The 16,472-nt window shown below is 40.7% G+C and overlaps 1 protein-coding gene across 1 annotated transcript in view; it reads left to right on the top strand.

Annotated features, from left to right (window-relative positions):
* The window catches only part of bmp6 (bone morphogenetic protein 6), a 44,420-nt gene that overhangs the window by 16,503 nt on the left and 11,445 nt on the right, over positions 1–16,472 (top strand). Inside the window, exons 2-4 of the mRNA XM_053342674.1 lie at positions 10,218–10,410; positions 14,357–14,505; positions 14,622–14,822. Of these exons, the coding sequence (XP_053198649.1) occupies positions 10,218–10,410; positions 14,357–14,505; positions 14,622–14,822 (543 nt within the window). The remainder of the gene's footprint in view (positions 1–10,217; positions 10,411–14,356; positions 14,506–14,621; positions 14,823–16,472) is intronic.

Below are 16,472 nucleotides of genomic sequence, written 5' to 3'. Positions count from 1 at the left end.
CTGACCTCTGGGACCACGAGTGAACACTGTGCATCACACACGCCCCTTTTTCTTGTATGTGTGTGTGTGTGTGTGGGATAGCATAATGCATGTGTGTCTTTGCTTTGACATTTAAATTTCTCTGTGTGTGTATGTCAGTGCCCATGTGTGTGGTGACAAAGCTGTGTCTGTGTGTGCGTGTGTGTGCGTGTGTGTGTGTGTGTGTGTGTGTACCTACTTGCATTGGACATAAACTCTCACTCTTGCCAGTGGCCCTTGGCTGGTCCTGTGGTGCTCAGTGTGTCGGCTTTGATGCTGGTTCAGGGAAGAAGATCAGAGCACAGGATGAGTCTCTAAAGACACACACATATATACACACACACACCTCTGCTCAAAGCAAATGATGACTCCCAGCGGACCCCCAGCCCCTTCGTCCATACCTCGACCCCAGGAGCTGCCTTACAAGCTGCCTGACTACAAAGGACCAAAAAACAGCTCCTGGTGGCAGCCAAGCATAGTGGCAACACCTCGGGCAGATCACACTACTATGGTATGTGTGGGTGTAGTTGTGTGTGTGTGTGTGTGCTCGCGCTGTAAGCTTTGCAAAATTGAACTAATGTCTCTGTTTTATCATTCCACCCCGCTCCGATGCCAAATGTTCCAGAGTTTGAAGTATAAAAGCTGGTTTGAGCCTTTACAGAAAGTGATGTGTTTACAGCATAAAGTTTTCCATTTAATGAGATGTTTCTCCTTTTGAATGAAATAGCGGTGATCACCGAAGATTTGCAATCTGCAAAAATGTCCTGAGAAAGTCAATCTGACGAGCCAAACCTTTAATTAGATGGTACTTTGGAGGAATTAACGATAAATAGAAGACATAGAGATATCTGACCTATCCTCTGAAACCATCAAGTCTGAGAGAGAAAACAGACAGATTATGGGCTGTAATTACATAAACACAGATGGATTCTTCTCATGCCTTGGACATCCAGAACATTTTTTTTATTGGTTTAGCCCTCCGCAAAGTCTTTAACAATCTTGACAGGTTCTTGGTGTGCAAAAATTTAATTGAAGGGTGTTTGTGAAAATGTCAGCTTTTTGATTTTCTTTCCTTTCCCGCATTCACTTTCATTCTGCGTCTCTCGCTTAACGTCTCCTTCACTCTGATGGTTGCGGGTCATGGGATATAGTAAATTAGAGATTTAATTAGAAAGCAAAGATTTTCTTAAGGATCCAGTTTTGGCAAGTTTTATTCATAAAAGCTTGGTCATGAGGGTAGATACTGTAATCTTTGCTGTGCTGTAGAGAAAAGTTCCGCTTGTTATACAGAAACACTGGCCTCTTGTTCCCATGTTAGTTCAACAAGGTCAGCGGTTCCTTTCATTAATAGGACTGCAGTCATCCTATTTCTTCAAGGAGACATCGAGAGGAAAAGAAACAAACATAGCCTGCTAAAAGAACAGTAAACCGGAGCATTAAGATGTCTTTTAAATCATACTTTAACTGTTTCACAAACCAAATATTATCATCAACTATTTCCTGTTGGAATGTAGAAGAAGTAAACTGTGGGTTGTCTGCTGCATTGTGGGGTAGTTCTGGACAAAAAGGTGTCTTGCAGGTTTGAATGTGCAGGACTGAGCAAAACACATTTTTAACTTCTTGAACAATCCCTTCAAAGCTGCTCCAGTAGAGATGTTCCCTGAATCTCATTTGATGTGCTGCTGTTGAAATCTTGTGCTGTGTGCTGTCTTCCCTGACAGTCCTGTAGGCTTCTATTTTCATACATTTAGACCAGAACAAACTTGTAGTAGAGCTTCCAGATCTCATCATAGCAGCTTTATTCTGCAGTGAGGACGGGCTTCCGTATGTGCTTTTTTGTGTGTATTTTTTATCAGAGGAAATAATTACGGTCTGTGTGCTCCAGATTTTTCTGAATGGCAGTGCTGATGTGAAATTATGATCTCAATGTGCTTTTTTAAATTTTTTTTTAGAAGTCTTAAGAAATAAAGTATTTGATCTGTTTAAAGTAAGACTATGTAACTTTTGAAATGAGAAATTATACGCTTCGTCTAAAAAAGAAAAATGAAACGTAACCTTATTCAGTTTAAAACACAGTGGTTTTGCAGCCACATCCTTACTTGGTTTGGTAGCTAATGTTAGCTAATGTGAGCATACTTTAAATAGATACTGTAGTGCTGTAAAACTGACATTTCTAAATCATTTCACTGACTTTATGACTCTTCTCCTCCTTTTTAAAGCGTCTAGCTCAAGCATTTTGGGAATTGAAGGGAAATACATTGTACCATTATCCTGTAAAAGCTAATTGTGGCTACGGTAGCAGCTGTTCAGCATAATTCATGTAGTCTTACTTTAATATCCCATAGCACAAAACATCTGAACTGGTTTAACATGCAACTGTCTGAGGTAGAGGGATTTGGATGAATGGATGTTTTACATGTCAGCAACTGTGGGAAGGATGAGAAAATCCAGTTTAAATTGACAGTATGAGCTAACTTTAGCTGTCTTTTTCTCTGTGTCTCTCATCACACTGGTACTCAGTAAAATCTTACTAATAGATCTAACAAGAGCTCCTTTAAGAGCCTGTTATCTGGGTCACAGGTGTTCTTTTCTCTGTAATCTACATTAATGTGAACACACGTAAACTGGATACAAAAGTAAAACTACAACAGAAGATATATTTTTGAAAATGCAGTATAAGTAGGGATGTGATTCTGAAAACTTGCAAAACTTCACAGAACTGTGACAGGCCTGACTATGGTAGATGTAGTAATAAAAAGCATCAAGGCTGCAGCTAAAAAGTTAATTGCTCATTAAGCTTTGAGGTAAAAAAAAATCTTCAATAGTCGTCTTATTAAAATGGACAGATATTATCTGATAACATAATTACTTTTAAAGCAAGCATCCATAATGTTCCCGTTATCACAGATAGCGTTAATGAAAGTGGAAAGAGCATTTTGGTGAAGGGGAGGCGGTTGTCAGTTGTTTTGCTCTGTGGTTGTGGGACGTGTGAGTGAAAGCAGGAAGGGATTTGATGCAGGCGGCCATAAGCCAGCTGTCCCTCCACGGGATTGGCTGGACGGCATCAAGAGTGCGAGCAAAGCGCTGACCACTGACCACAGACAAGTCAGCCTGTCAACCACCACCAGGCCTCTCCTACACAGTCCTGCTTCTTCTGCTTCACATCGAAGAACACAGCAGTTCTTCTCTAAACTATTTTCTTTTATTTTGTGTTTATTTATTTTTTTTAAATTAGTCATCTTTCCTTCTCCAACTTATAGCTACCTTCACTTTCTATTTTGTTATTTTTCCATCATACCTCCATCCTCACACCCTTTCAGCATCAGAATCACAAACATCTTTACATCTTTGTTCCCAGTTTAGTCGGTTGTCAATGTGCCAACAACACAAAAATCTTCAGAAATATACACAGAGACTGATGCTGTACAGGTGAAACTGTTTCTGTGAACTGTAAAGACAATACATACAAGAAATGAAGAGTGCAAGGAGCAATGAGATATTAAATGGTACTAAAGTTATATGTATGTATATATATATGTATGTATATATATATATCTAGTAGGTGGTTATGAACAGTATACAGCATGTTCAGATATACAGCATTGAGTGAAATGTATTACACATTTTGTATTTTAGACTAAAATAAATACATATAATTTGTAGGTACAGTGTGTATTATAGTGTTCCAGGCATATTACACAGTGCTACAGTGAGTTAACTGTTCATAAGCAAGGCAAGGACAGCGAGGCAGAAGAAACTGTTCTTGTGTGTGGTGGTTTTGGTGTATGGTGCTCTGTATCGCCTGCCATAGAGGAGAAGTTGGAAAAGGTTATTTCCAGGGTGTGAGGGGTCTGCTGAGATTTTCCCTGCCCGTTTCCGGACTCTGGAGGTGTACAGATCCTGGATGGTGGGCAGGTCGGCACCGGTGATCTTTTCTGCAGACCCGCCTGTCCGTTGTAGTCTGTTGCTGTCTTGTTTGGAGGCCGATCCAAATGATGGAAGTGCAGAGAAGCCTCAATGATTGCAGTATAAAACTGGATCAGCAGCTCCTGAGGCAGGTTGAACTTCCTGAGCTGGCGCAGGAAGTACATCCTCTGCTGGGCTTTTTTAATGACGGTGTTGATGTTCAACTCCCACTTCAGGTCCTGGGAGATTGTAGGACCCAGAAACCTGAAGGCTTCCACATCTGAGACAATGCTGTTGAGTATGGTGGGGGGACAGTGATGGAGGGTTTCTCCTGAAGTCTACACAGTTTCGGGCGTGTTCAGCTCCAGGTTGTTGGGAACGCACCACAGGGCCAGCAGGCTCATCTCCGTCTTGGATGAGGCTGATGACAGAATCTCAGCAGTTGAACAGACGGGTCTCCTGAGGTGCAGTTTCATGGTGTAGGGGGAAAAGAGCAGTGGACAGAGCACGCATCCTTGAGGAGCGCCAGTGCTGACTGTCCAGGTGCTGGATTATTTCTCCCAGCCTCATCTGCCACTTCCTGTCTGTCAGGAAGTTTGTGATCCACCGCAGTTGGCTGGGTGACTTTGGTGAGGAGCACCTCTGTGATGATGGTGTTGAAAACTGAGCTGAAGTCCACAAACAGCATCTTTGTGTAAGTTCCTGGGGAGTCGAGGTGTTGCAGGATGTAGTGTAGTCCCAGGGTGACTGCATCCTCCACAGGAAAACTGTAGGGGGTCCAGCAGAGGGCTTGTGCTATCCTTCAGGTTTATTAAATAACTTGTTGCGGTTGCTGTTTTTTTGTTATCTTTACTCCAGAGGTTGTCGTTATCAATCACCGTCACATTCATTTTTGTCTCTTCTTCTGTATTGTCTGCCTGTTTGTCCACTCATCCGCCCACCTCTCCTCACAAAGACAACCTTCTGGCTCAAAGATTGCTCACTTGTCTCTCTTTCAGCACCTTTTTCCCTTTTTTCCCTTCCTTTGCTTCTTAAAGGGGCATGCATCTCAGTTCATAAAAAGCCTTACATGCTGAAGTTCAAGTCTGTGTTTACGAGGGTTGAACTGTGAGTTCAGCTCTATTAAAGCCTTTTAAAGATTTTTTTTCAGTTTTTTTTCAAACAATGCATAGTCCAGTGACAGAAATGGGATATTATATGCCTGCTGACTCAGTCTGTTGATTTGGAGCAAGCATTTCATACGTAATAATAATCATATGAGAATATGATTGCAGATGGGACTTGACTTATTAGCCATTTTAGACTTTGAGATTTCTTTGAGATTTCTCAGAGATTGCTTTTATGCTCGAAATTGTATTATTTAATTTGTAGTCATATTCACAAAACAAGGTTATAAAGCAGTTTTCAATTTTAAGAATGTGAGCAGACTGTATATAAGATTCCTAAGGTCAGTGTGTGTGTGTGTGTGTGAGTGTGTGTGTGTGTGTGTGTGTGTGTGTGTGTGAGTGCATGTGTGCGTGTGTGGGGGTTGCTATAATACCTACAGCAGTAGGAACAGCGTAGCAGAGCCAGATGTTGCGCAGGTGGAAACGAGAGAACAGCTCCTATCAAAGCGTCCAAGTGAATCTGCAAATCGTCCTTCTCACTCTCTGTCTGTCACTCTCTTCCTCTCATTGCATCCCAGACTGTCTCTTCTCCCTCTATGTCTCTTGTCCCTTCGGCCTTTCCATCTTCATCTATGTGACACCAACTTTGTCTTTCTCCGTCTGGTCTTGTCATCTTATTCACTTCTCCTCCTCTCATTGTGTTCACTTGTATTATTTTAACCGACACAAAGGCTTTTTTTATTGACACACAAATTATGCTTTTTGTCTTTTCCATTCAACTTCATCACACATCTATCATTTTCAAACAAACGTCTTCTCCAATAAAACTAATTTATCTCTTTCTTTCTTACAGTACTTCATTTGTTTCTTTCTCTCTCAATTTTTCTTTTTTCTTTCTTTCAATTGTTTGTTTGTTTGTTTCTTTCTTTCTTTTTCTATTTCTCTATTTTGCTTTCTCTCTCTCTCTCTTTCTCTTTTCCTTTATATATATTCCTATTTATATCCTCCCATGTATTGCTCACCCTCTCTTTTCTTTCACTTTACCCCCTGTGTCTCATTGTTTGAGTGAATCATCACAGAAAGTCCCTGATATTATCAGCTTTAACAGTTAACTGTTTAGATAAATATAAACTTCGTCATATTGTGTGTTTGGGTGAATATTCTCAGGAAGTCATGACTAAAGATGGGTGGGTGGTAATAAAATAAAGCCATAAAGCACACTCACAGATTAGCGTTCACACGTATGACACGTTTTCCTGCAAATTCCTTTGTGCACAGTTTGTACCAAATCACTAAGATAATCACTTTTTTCCCATCTTTAGAATCACTCGGAATGAATCCCTCTCTGAATCATCCAAATCTAAATCCCTTTTCCCTTCTGTGTGTTCCTGTCTCAAAGCTCACGTCATGGTAGATTATTACAGAGGTTGTGCTCCCTGTACGCGTCGTGTGAAGACTTCCCTTTGATTTTAGATGCGACCCTCGGTGGATTTCAATCGAATTTCAGGCTGAGAAGGTGGAGAAGCAGCTGGAATGTTACTTATGGCCGTGACTCCCAGGCCACTTCGCAGAGGACTGCAGTGATAAAGTATGATTATGTGAGATGTGAGACTACAGCTATCTAAATATTTCATGCTTTTAATTGTTTGCCTTCATCTGGTGGCTGTTCAAAACAGATCCCCTCTCTTGAGATTTAAAAAATGATGGATTTGAACTTGAACCGGCTCGTGACTCGTTGAGTGAGCTCAGGAGAGCCCTGAGATTTTTTTCAGTGAGGAAAATCAATGAAAAGTGCTCTGTGAATTTCATTAAAGCCTCTTGAAATCAGTACATACATCTTTCACCTCAGTGAAAACAGTTTCTCTTCCAGACCAGAATCGTTTTCACTCATCCTATAAAATTTTGTCACATTTTACAGGAAATACGAAGAATAAAATGAAACACTAAAAGGAAATGGGTGAACACGTTATTATCTTCCCATCAAGGCTTTGAAACCTCTTACTGCGTCACTGGGTCTGTCTACTAAAAGACTGGCTATACTAAGTCTGTGCATGTGCAACTGGCCTTACACAACATTTCAAATATGCTGCTTTGACATCATATGACACAAATTGTAGATGTTAAGAATTTCTCATTGCTGCAATATTTCCTATTCAAAAAGACATTAACAAACATAAAATGGCAGCAAACCTAATAGTTACTCAATTGATTTTGTATTTATATTTCTGTAAAGTGGATGATCAGAATTGAAGCAGCAGAGACCAACATATCCTGAATTTTAGTCACTACTATTGGTCAACCTCCAAAAACTCTACATTTTACACACAATGCAACATATAGCATCTTTTCATTAAACACACATGCTTTTCAAACGCCAATCCTGCTATTTGTAATACAAGCTTTCTTTTACCAACGTTAAATCTTCAAGCTCAAGCAGACATAATCTCGATGATGTCACCGTGACATCATCAGGGTCATTTTCTCAGATTTGACAAAACTAATCTTTGCCAGCCACAGAAAACATTATACAAATTGACTGTTTTCATAAGTTGAGTTGTGCTAATTGTGGTAAGCAAAGTGAGCATGTGTAGGATTACTTTGAGTGCCCTTTAAGACTAATATATTTACCTACACTGTAACAGCAGTTGTACACTATTTATATCTTGTTTCATTTATTACTGGAACTGGTGCGATTACAAAGTAGCATTTGCAAAGTTAACTTAGCTTTGTTTGGTAAGATGCTGAGATTGTCACTACCTAACCCTAACCCTCTCTATCACTATCTGTACAGGTGCTGGATATTTTGTACATCTGACTATTGTATTTTTGCAGCAAATGTAATAAATATTCGATACATACATGTGAAACTCCTCCTGACCTTCTCACCACCTACACGAAGTTTATCAAAGAGCTTTCGTGCCAAAAAGTCAGTAGATTCTTTAGGAGGGAATATAAAATTTCAAGCTGTTGGTCTTCAGGCCCGGGGGTGTTGGAAGGAGTGTTGTAAAGTCATTTAGAGTACCATGACCTCTGCTCAAGGCCTACACACACACACATACACACTCTCTCACACACAAAGTTTAGCTGATTTATCTACCCTTCAACACAAGCCCAGATATCACACACAGTTACTGCAACATCTGTGTGTGTGTGTGTGTGTGTGTGCGCGTGTGAGAGTGTGAGTGTGAGTGTGAGTGGGCAGCTCATGGAGTAAGATGATGAAATGGTCACTGTCATATCTGATAGAAGACACAGGGACACTGATGGGAATAACATTTCATTCTCTATAGGTGGTGTCCTTTCCTCTGAGAAGTGTTTGAAGTGTAAGAGAGACCGGACCTGCTGAGTCGTAAACTGAGATGCTTCAATTACCATAATTTGTTTTGACCGAGTTGCAGCAATATGTGGTTCAGAATTGGAGTTCTTCAGAAATCCTATGAAACTAGACAGACATTCCTTCCCTCCCTGCCTTTTCTGCTCGGTTTGTTACTTAAGTTTGGCATTTATATAAGTTGCAAACGGCTGGGGACGAGGGGAGCTTTGACCTTCCTGGGTGTGGGTATGAGGTGGGGCTGGCACTTTTGAGAGGGTCTGATTGGTTCCAGTATTCCCACATCAACACAATTTTCTCCTCAGCTGTGACTCGGGGAACAAAATGTGTCATTGGTCCATTTTGGGTGGGTCCCCACATCATAAAATTACCAGAAAGTTTTAACAAGCCTGGCTCAGGTACAAAAATACATTTTTCTTACCTCAGGTTTGGGCTGTAAAAGTACCCAAATTAATCTTCTAAATATAATAGCTCTTTAAAAAAAATCAAAATGTGACTTTTTTTTTGACTACTTCAGTTATATACTTTATTAAATACCGCTGATACTTCTGGACACAATTAATCATAAAGCCATGTGTTGGGATAATGTAGGAAGATGTTTCTAGTGCAGCCTGCATTTATGTAGTCACAAAGACTTCTCACACATAGTTACCTTTAGCAGAGCCAGGCTAGCTGTTTCCAGGTTTATGCTAAACTTAGCTGCAGCTTCATGCTGTCAACATATTTTAAAATAAGCATTTCCCAAAACTGTTGAACTATTCCTTTAAGTCCTGCAGAGTAGACAATGTATAATGATGAATATCTATGTTTGGTACACTGCAGGTGAATAACTTAGTCGGTTGTATAAATCCAGTGTTGGTTCTCAGTCAGTCTGCACTCTGTGGTGGTGAAGCCGCAGCCTGTTGGACCTCACTGCACTGAGAGGAAACTGGCATGGAGATGATGACAGTGTATGTATGTTTGTGTGTATGTGGTTGTGTGTAGCATACAAGAACGTATTTAAATCAGTAAGAGTGTGATGGAGCAAGAATAGTAAGAATGTGTTGATGTGTGTTTTGGATGCTCAAGCAATTAAGTTAGACTACTTTACTTTTGTGTGTGTTTTGCAGAATATAGCACATATCTGAGGTTTTAGCTACTGTTTATGCTTACCAGGGTATTTCTGTGCACGACCTTCTAATTGCATTCGACATGCCCCTCTTTATTCATTTTCCCCTTCTCGCTCGGTGTCCTTCGTCGACTGACTCTGCTGGCCCTTTGCTGTGGGAGAAAAAAACCTCCAGCTGAAACAGGAACCGATTCCCCAGAGAGCACATTATCATTATGGCGCATATTGTACTTAAAAGCAGAGGAGGGAGCGCATTTGTTGGTTTTTGTCATTTCACGCTGTCAGAAGTGGTCTCAGAATGTCTCTAGGTCTGCTGCCACCGACAAAAAAAAAAAAATCATGGGCTTTTGCTTCGGACTGACGATAACAGGAGTTTATTTAGGGAAAACTGGAAACCACAAAACCTATTAGACGTTTAAGTATAAATCACATGTGATGGTTTTAAAGGCTTTCATGGTTGATCTGAGCGCAGTGTCTGTGAAAAGAATATCCGCTCATCACTCACTACTGTATATTTACACGGAAACCCTGTTTGTAAATATGTAATTTATCCCTATATTCTGAAAATGGAAGTTCTCATTTGTATAAAGTGTAAAATGTAATCAAACAACATGAACAGTAGTAAGGAAATGCAAAAGCATACCAGTGTTTAACTTTATTTAAAGAGAGGTCTTTTTCTTTCTCTTTGTTGATAAAGTTGTGACCCAGTGTGTGTGTGTGTGTGTTTGTGTGTGTTTCCATCCCATAGTGGAGTACGACAGGGAGCTCTCTCCACAGCGGCGTCACCACAAGGAGTTTAAGTTCAACCTCTCGCAGATCCCCGAGGGCGAGGCCATCACCGCAGCCGAGTTCCGCCTCTACAAGGAGTGTGTGAGCCGCGCCTTCCGCAACGACACCTTCCTGCTCAAAGTCTACCAGGTGGTCAAGGAGCACCCTGACAGGTAACACAAACCCACAGTTATAAGCATGTGGATTATACTGTAGTTTCTGCTTTAAATACATTAAGTTAGATTATAAAGCCCAGGATTCTTGTGGGTGCATCCTTATATCAAATGGAAATATCAAAGATTTTATACAATTGTTCCCAATATTCAGCATGATGTGTTTTGCATCATTAGAAACTCTGGGATCTGGGATTTGTGTGCATTGATACACTAGAGTTACACTGGGTCTCACACTGGAACTACAATTTAAAGTAATGTATTGCTGAAAAAAGCATGCTCAGTCAACCTTTTTCTGGATACTGAAGGTTAAAGAGTATGATTTGAAAAAAAAGTTCTCCCCGTGTGTTACACAGACTCTGGGCTCTCACCATGTTTATCATGTAAAATCAAGCAAAACCACGTCTTACAGAAATAGCACAGCTTCAAAAATCCTCCGGTCCCCCAAATGAGCACAGCTAATACATGCCAAACATTTACATTACGTCTACAGGGGTAGATAAACATCCAGTAAGATTTCTGAATGATATTTGTGTTTTATGAAGCCCCCCCAGTGCGAACCAATACTAACATGAAGAGAATTTCTGATATACACTTTTAGGCCAACATCTGATATCGCCGGGTATATTTTGTTTATCAGTGAACACACACATCAAAGTTACTGTGTGCCAGCCTTTCTTTATGTATAGACTGTAAAGCTGTAGATGTATGGAGAGCCATTACACATGATTAATATGTTATTTTGTGTTGAGTAACATCAAGAAACAGAAATACCTTTGGGTGGGGTCTCTTAACACCAAATGTTCTCAGACTGCAATCCCGGGATAAAACGGATCCATGCTGAAGTCCTCAGATTGAGCAAGTTTAACACCTTCAGCTCTAGATGTTTGCAGAGTATATTTTTCTGTCTGTCAGAAGGTTTCTACGGGTATCAAAAGCTACTTATTTGCTGCATTCCTTTATCCCTACAATGGGTGGTTTGTACTCCCTAGCCTGGAGGTAAAGCCTTTTATTTTTGGAGATATTCAGAGATTAAAGGGCCCATATATCTCCAATTTCTGTATTACTACCTTGAAGGAAATTACAGCCTGGATGGTGTGCTATCAGGTAGAGAAAGATTTCTCCCTCTGTTTTTTACGTTTCATGAGAATTAAAGGTGCAACATGCATTCAGAGACTAAATCAATCGACTTACTTTATAGTCTCGTCATTAATATGGACGTTTAATTAACTGCTCTGAAAGTATCTCCTGAAGATTGATGGGCAACAATATGAGAAAAAGTAAAACCTAGCAGTAAACAGTTATTTGCTCTATAAAGGCTTTGCTGTTGTTTTTCTAATTTTCTGCTTTTTTAACAAAACTGTACCTTTGTAATCGCCCAATCAGCGGGGAGCCTATTAACTTTCTTGTGCCCCTCCTTCCCGTAAAAACCTGACTCCTGTTTTGACTCTAAGCCATAATGATAGAGTGCTTAATTAGCCTGACACCCTTTGTACTTTTCATTTGATTGGGGCGGTTTCGCTAACAGCAGGCAAGGAATGTGAGAAACTACAATGCCAAAAATGTGGCAGGTCTGACATTGAATGAGAAAGGGCAGGTTGCTGCGAATGCTGTTTTTACTGACCAAGACCCATTCAGCAGCATTTTGCCAGCCATTATACTGTACCAAAGAGGGTGATTTCATTCCTCTCTTGTCTTACTCACAAACTTCAACTCCTACTAGATGGAATATTGCCGTTATTCTGATTCTTGAAACGCTTAGGTGTACAGACAGAGAGCTCTTCCCTGATCCCTTCCCTCCAGATGTCCTACTCGCATATTGCTTTTACAGTCTTACAAATATGCCTTCTCAGCAGTTTAAAAGATGAAAGCACATTAGCTTTGACCTACACTCTCCCACATTGCATTACATTTTAACAACAGCTACTGACAAGACTTATAAAGGAGATTTATTGTAGCAAAAAAAGACAACTTTGACCTTTAACCTTATTATTCCAGTTCATTTAAGGAGTCAGTCAATAAGAAGTTTTACAGTAGGCTCTCAGTAGCCTTCGCCCTGCAGGCGGCTCTGTGATGGACCCCCTGCAGTTCATCGTCAGGCAAACGGTGGCTGTGACGATGAGTCGGAAACACTGGTACGCTTGCTCATGCTGTGACAAATGTGTGAACTTAGCAGCAGGGTAGAGTGTGTGTGTGTGTGTGTGTGTGTGTGTGTGAGGGGAAAACAGGGACTAGAGGCTCATACGGAAGCTGTCAGAAACACTCTCATTAATGACCAATAAAGAGGCTCTGCTGATGCATGACTGCAGGGGCATTCTCCGAACACCTGGATGATTGTGAGGCTTTGATGTCAGGTTGGGAGGAGGGTCCGACAGACCTGATGCTGTGTTATTACTACTGTAATGGGACAGTGGGAGGACAGGCCCTCTTATCACTCACACTCTGTCTTTTCCTCACATCTCCTCTGCTCTCTCTCTGCAGTCATATTAGTCTCTATCCCTGTTTGACATCTTCCATTTTGAATCCTGATTTCAGTCTCACAAAACATTGTCAATGATATTAACACACCTGTAGCCTGATACCAAAGATTTAATTCCTTCCTTTCCCCTGTCCCTCAGAGAGGTGGACCTTATGGTCAAATCTACAGTGGAGAAGAATACGGTGCATTTTCTGTTGAGTGCTGCTATTCATCTTCCTGTCATTTTGTTATGATACTGTTACCCTGATACGAACCGAGAGCTCCTGTGTTTCTCTTGAGTTCTTAAAGTGGTAGATCTCTGCTGCTCTGAGCTATAATAAGACTATACTGCGCAGCAACTACATAAAGCAAATGATCAGACTAAAGCACAGCAGACACTTTAAATCATATTCTGTTTCTTTTTTTATGTAGTTTTGATGTTTTCTGATGTTGGTTATTATTTTATACACTCTCCCCCTCTCTCTGTGTAAGATATGTGCTCTGCTACTTCTCAAACGTGTCCGTTTTTGTCTCCCCACGTACATTCTCTTCTTTGGTGCTTAATCAAATGTGTAGCAGTTTCTCTGTATTTCATGAACTCTGTCTTCATGTCCTTTTTAAAAAGTTGGTTTGTAGGATCTTAACTCAACCTTTTTAATCATGGTCCAATTTAAAACTAACCTCCAATCCTTAAAAAAAATGAACTTCCATCTACATTTTTTAAAACCCAAATGTACCTAATTTAAATGAACAGATCAAACCTGACAGCTCTGTCAGAACTTTATTTAAAAACCTTGAAGTTGTGGCAAACTTAAAGGACAGTGGAGCTCTGGTCAAGAAATAATTTTGAGAGGGGAACGAATGATCTCATCAAACTGTGACCATGGCAATCATGGTGTTGGAAGTCCTTCAGGATTGTCTTTTTAAAGAGGTTGTGTTTGCTCTTTCCCCAGTTAATATTCTGTGTTTACAAAAAAGCACCGTATTACAAATGTACAATCCATAGAGCAGCCCATCTCTTCTTATTGGCTATTTTCTGAGTGACGCATGCCAGGCCAACCAAAGGTAACCCGTTGTAGCCAAACTCACCAGAAAATTGCAATGGCCACAGCTGAGGATAATGTTACTCAACCTTTGGAAGGTTTACAGAAATACAAATTTGCTTCCTGACGTCCAAAAACTGTGCAGCATTTCTTCTTCCACTGTCTGTCTCTCCTCTGTTCCGCTCTATTTGTGTGTCAAAGGACTAAGCCCCGCCCCCAGTGAAACACAGAGTGCAGAGGAGAGAAACTAGCATGATCATAAATGACAGCAAAACACAGTAGAGACTCTCATGCTGAGCTGAAATGAAACAAGTGCACATAAATAAGTTAAATACCACAAATAAACATTTTGTTTCTTTTAGTAGGGGTGAATCGACAATGGCATGGGAAACATTGAGTGTATAGGAGTCAATTTTGATGTTTAACTTGTTTGATGTTCCACCAGAGAGGCAGACCTTTTCCTGCTGGAGTCTCGCAGGCTGTGGGCTGCTGAAGAGGGCTGGCTGGAGTTTGACATCACCGCCACCAGCAACCTGTGGGTGATGAGCCCAGTGCACAACCTAGGCCTGCAGATCAGCGTGGAGACCAGCAGTGGTAAGACAATAAATAAATAATAGATTTATTTTACAGCACAATTCACAAGAAAAGAAATGATTCGTAGTTAAAAGTAAAAGTCATATAATGAGTGTGTGTTGTGTCTTTTGAAACAGGGCAGAGCATCAGCTCCAAAGAGGCGGGGCTCGTTGGGCGTGACGGCGCGCTGGAGAAGCAGCCCTTCATGGTGGCGTTCTTTAAAGTCAGCGAAGTGCACATCCGCACCGCCCGCTCCCCTGGCGGCGGCAAACGTCGCCAGCAGAACCGCAACCGATCCACCCAACCACAGGATGGATCCAGAGGGCCCGGCCCAGCAGGTCAGTCTGACGTCCGCTACACAAACACTGAACCTCAACTGACCTCATCACAAAGCACAACAGTGAACACAAGCAGACGTTTAAAAAAAAAGAGCGCATCCTAACCTCACTACATCTGTAACTGATGGCTAACCTGTTGAGAGCAGTGGATGGGCAGCATGTGTTTGAAGTATCCCTCTTTGGGATACTTGATAAATTGAACCTGACTTCTGCTGGATCTCTTTAATCAGCCCCTGTCAGATGAAAATCCTCGCCCAGTGATGATGTCCAAAAATTTCTTTTTTTTAAACTTTAGTTTCTGTGTATGGATTAAGAGTATTGCAATCTAACCCAGAAACTGCATCTTGAGCAGTGAATACGATATTTTTCAGAGCATTATATATGATGTGTTATTTATGAAGGGGATTTATATGGCACTTCTCCAGACAGGCTGAGTGATTGGATGGTTGGTTTGGCTTCATTGTTGAGCTAAAAAGACTAAAGTAAATGAGGAAAATCTGGAGTATGAGATATATGGGTGGTGTTAGAGAGCATAGATCAGAAAGGACTTAAAGATTTGATAATATAGTAGAAAGGTTGGGCAACAGCACTTAATGGCAGACACACAAAGCCGAACTATACAGTATTGTAAATATTAAAGACGCAGACGATGAATCATCTTGACAGGTGACCTCATCCTCCTCATCAGTCCCCCACGCTCCTCTTCCTACTCAACTCAGCAGATGATGTAATGAGCAGGTATAAGCTTGATGTTATGAGCTCCGCAAATTAAATCAACCCCTAATCCGCCCACGTTTCACCTGCTGTGTAATTCTGGCCAGCCTTTATAGCGCTTAAAGCTAAGCTGGTCCTGTGAAGCTTTATTGTGTGACTACCGCAGCACATAAAGCTCGCTCTCAGTGAGCCTGCTGTTAATATCTGTCTTCTCCTTGGCTAATTTGACAGATGAAGCATCATGCTAGTACTAAGCCTTTACGCCTCAAAGCTTTGATTCACAGGAGAGCGCTGTGTGCAGCAGTAAATATAAGGTATATAATGTATATTTCTAAGGATTAACATATACCTTTTTTTAAGTCCAATATATTTTGAAATTCTTGTCTCTCTCTATGTTTAATATGAGGGAAAGATTATGGTTGTGGCAAATAAACTAGGCAATGAAAACTGTTTAGTCAAAGATCATGTTTAGGTTTAATAAAAAGGTGAACTTTCCAGCTCTCTATATAAAGGGCACACTATTTTCTGCAATGGGACTGAATGCTACCATTCGAGTATCATAACATTGTGTAACTTCTACCTACTTTACTGTAATAGTGTACCTTGGATTTATGTCATGGATGTCAGCCTAAAACCTCGTAAACTTGATTCTACAAATGGTAAAATAATTAAAACTGTGTTTAGGAAAGTACATAATAATGTCTACACAGGACATACAGTTTTATTGCTGTATTTAAATATCTCATATAAAGCTGTGTGTCGGCTAACCTTCAGGTAGCCAAAATTGTTTGGCCCAACAGCAGCCTGTATTTGCCACACCTGCTTGTGGGACTCGTGTCAGCCTTGTGATAAATGACGTGCCAGAATCAGCCAAATTCTATTTGTGCTGGAAGTGAGACTCTTTAAAAATTAGCAACAGTGCTGCTAACTGTAGTT

The sequence above is a fragment of the Scomber japonicus genome, chromosome 21 (genome assembly GCF_027409825.1).
Source record: "Scomber japonicus isolate fScoJap1 chromosome 21, fScoJap1.pri, whole genome shotgun sequence".
Taxonomy (NCBI): domain Eukaryota; kingdom Metazoa; phylum Chordata; class Actinopteri; order Scombriformes; family Scombridae; genus Scomber; species Scomber japonicus.
The sequence above is the reverse complement of the archived record's forward strand: the minus strand, read 5'-3'. Positions and strand labels throughout refer to the sequence as shown.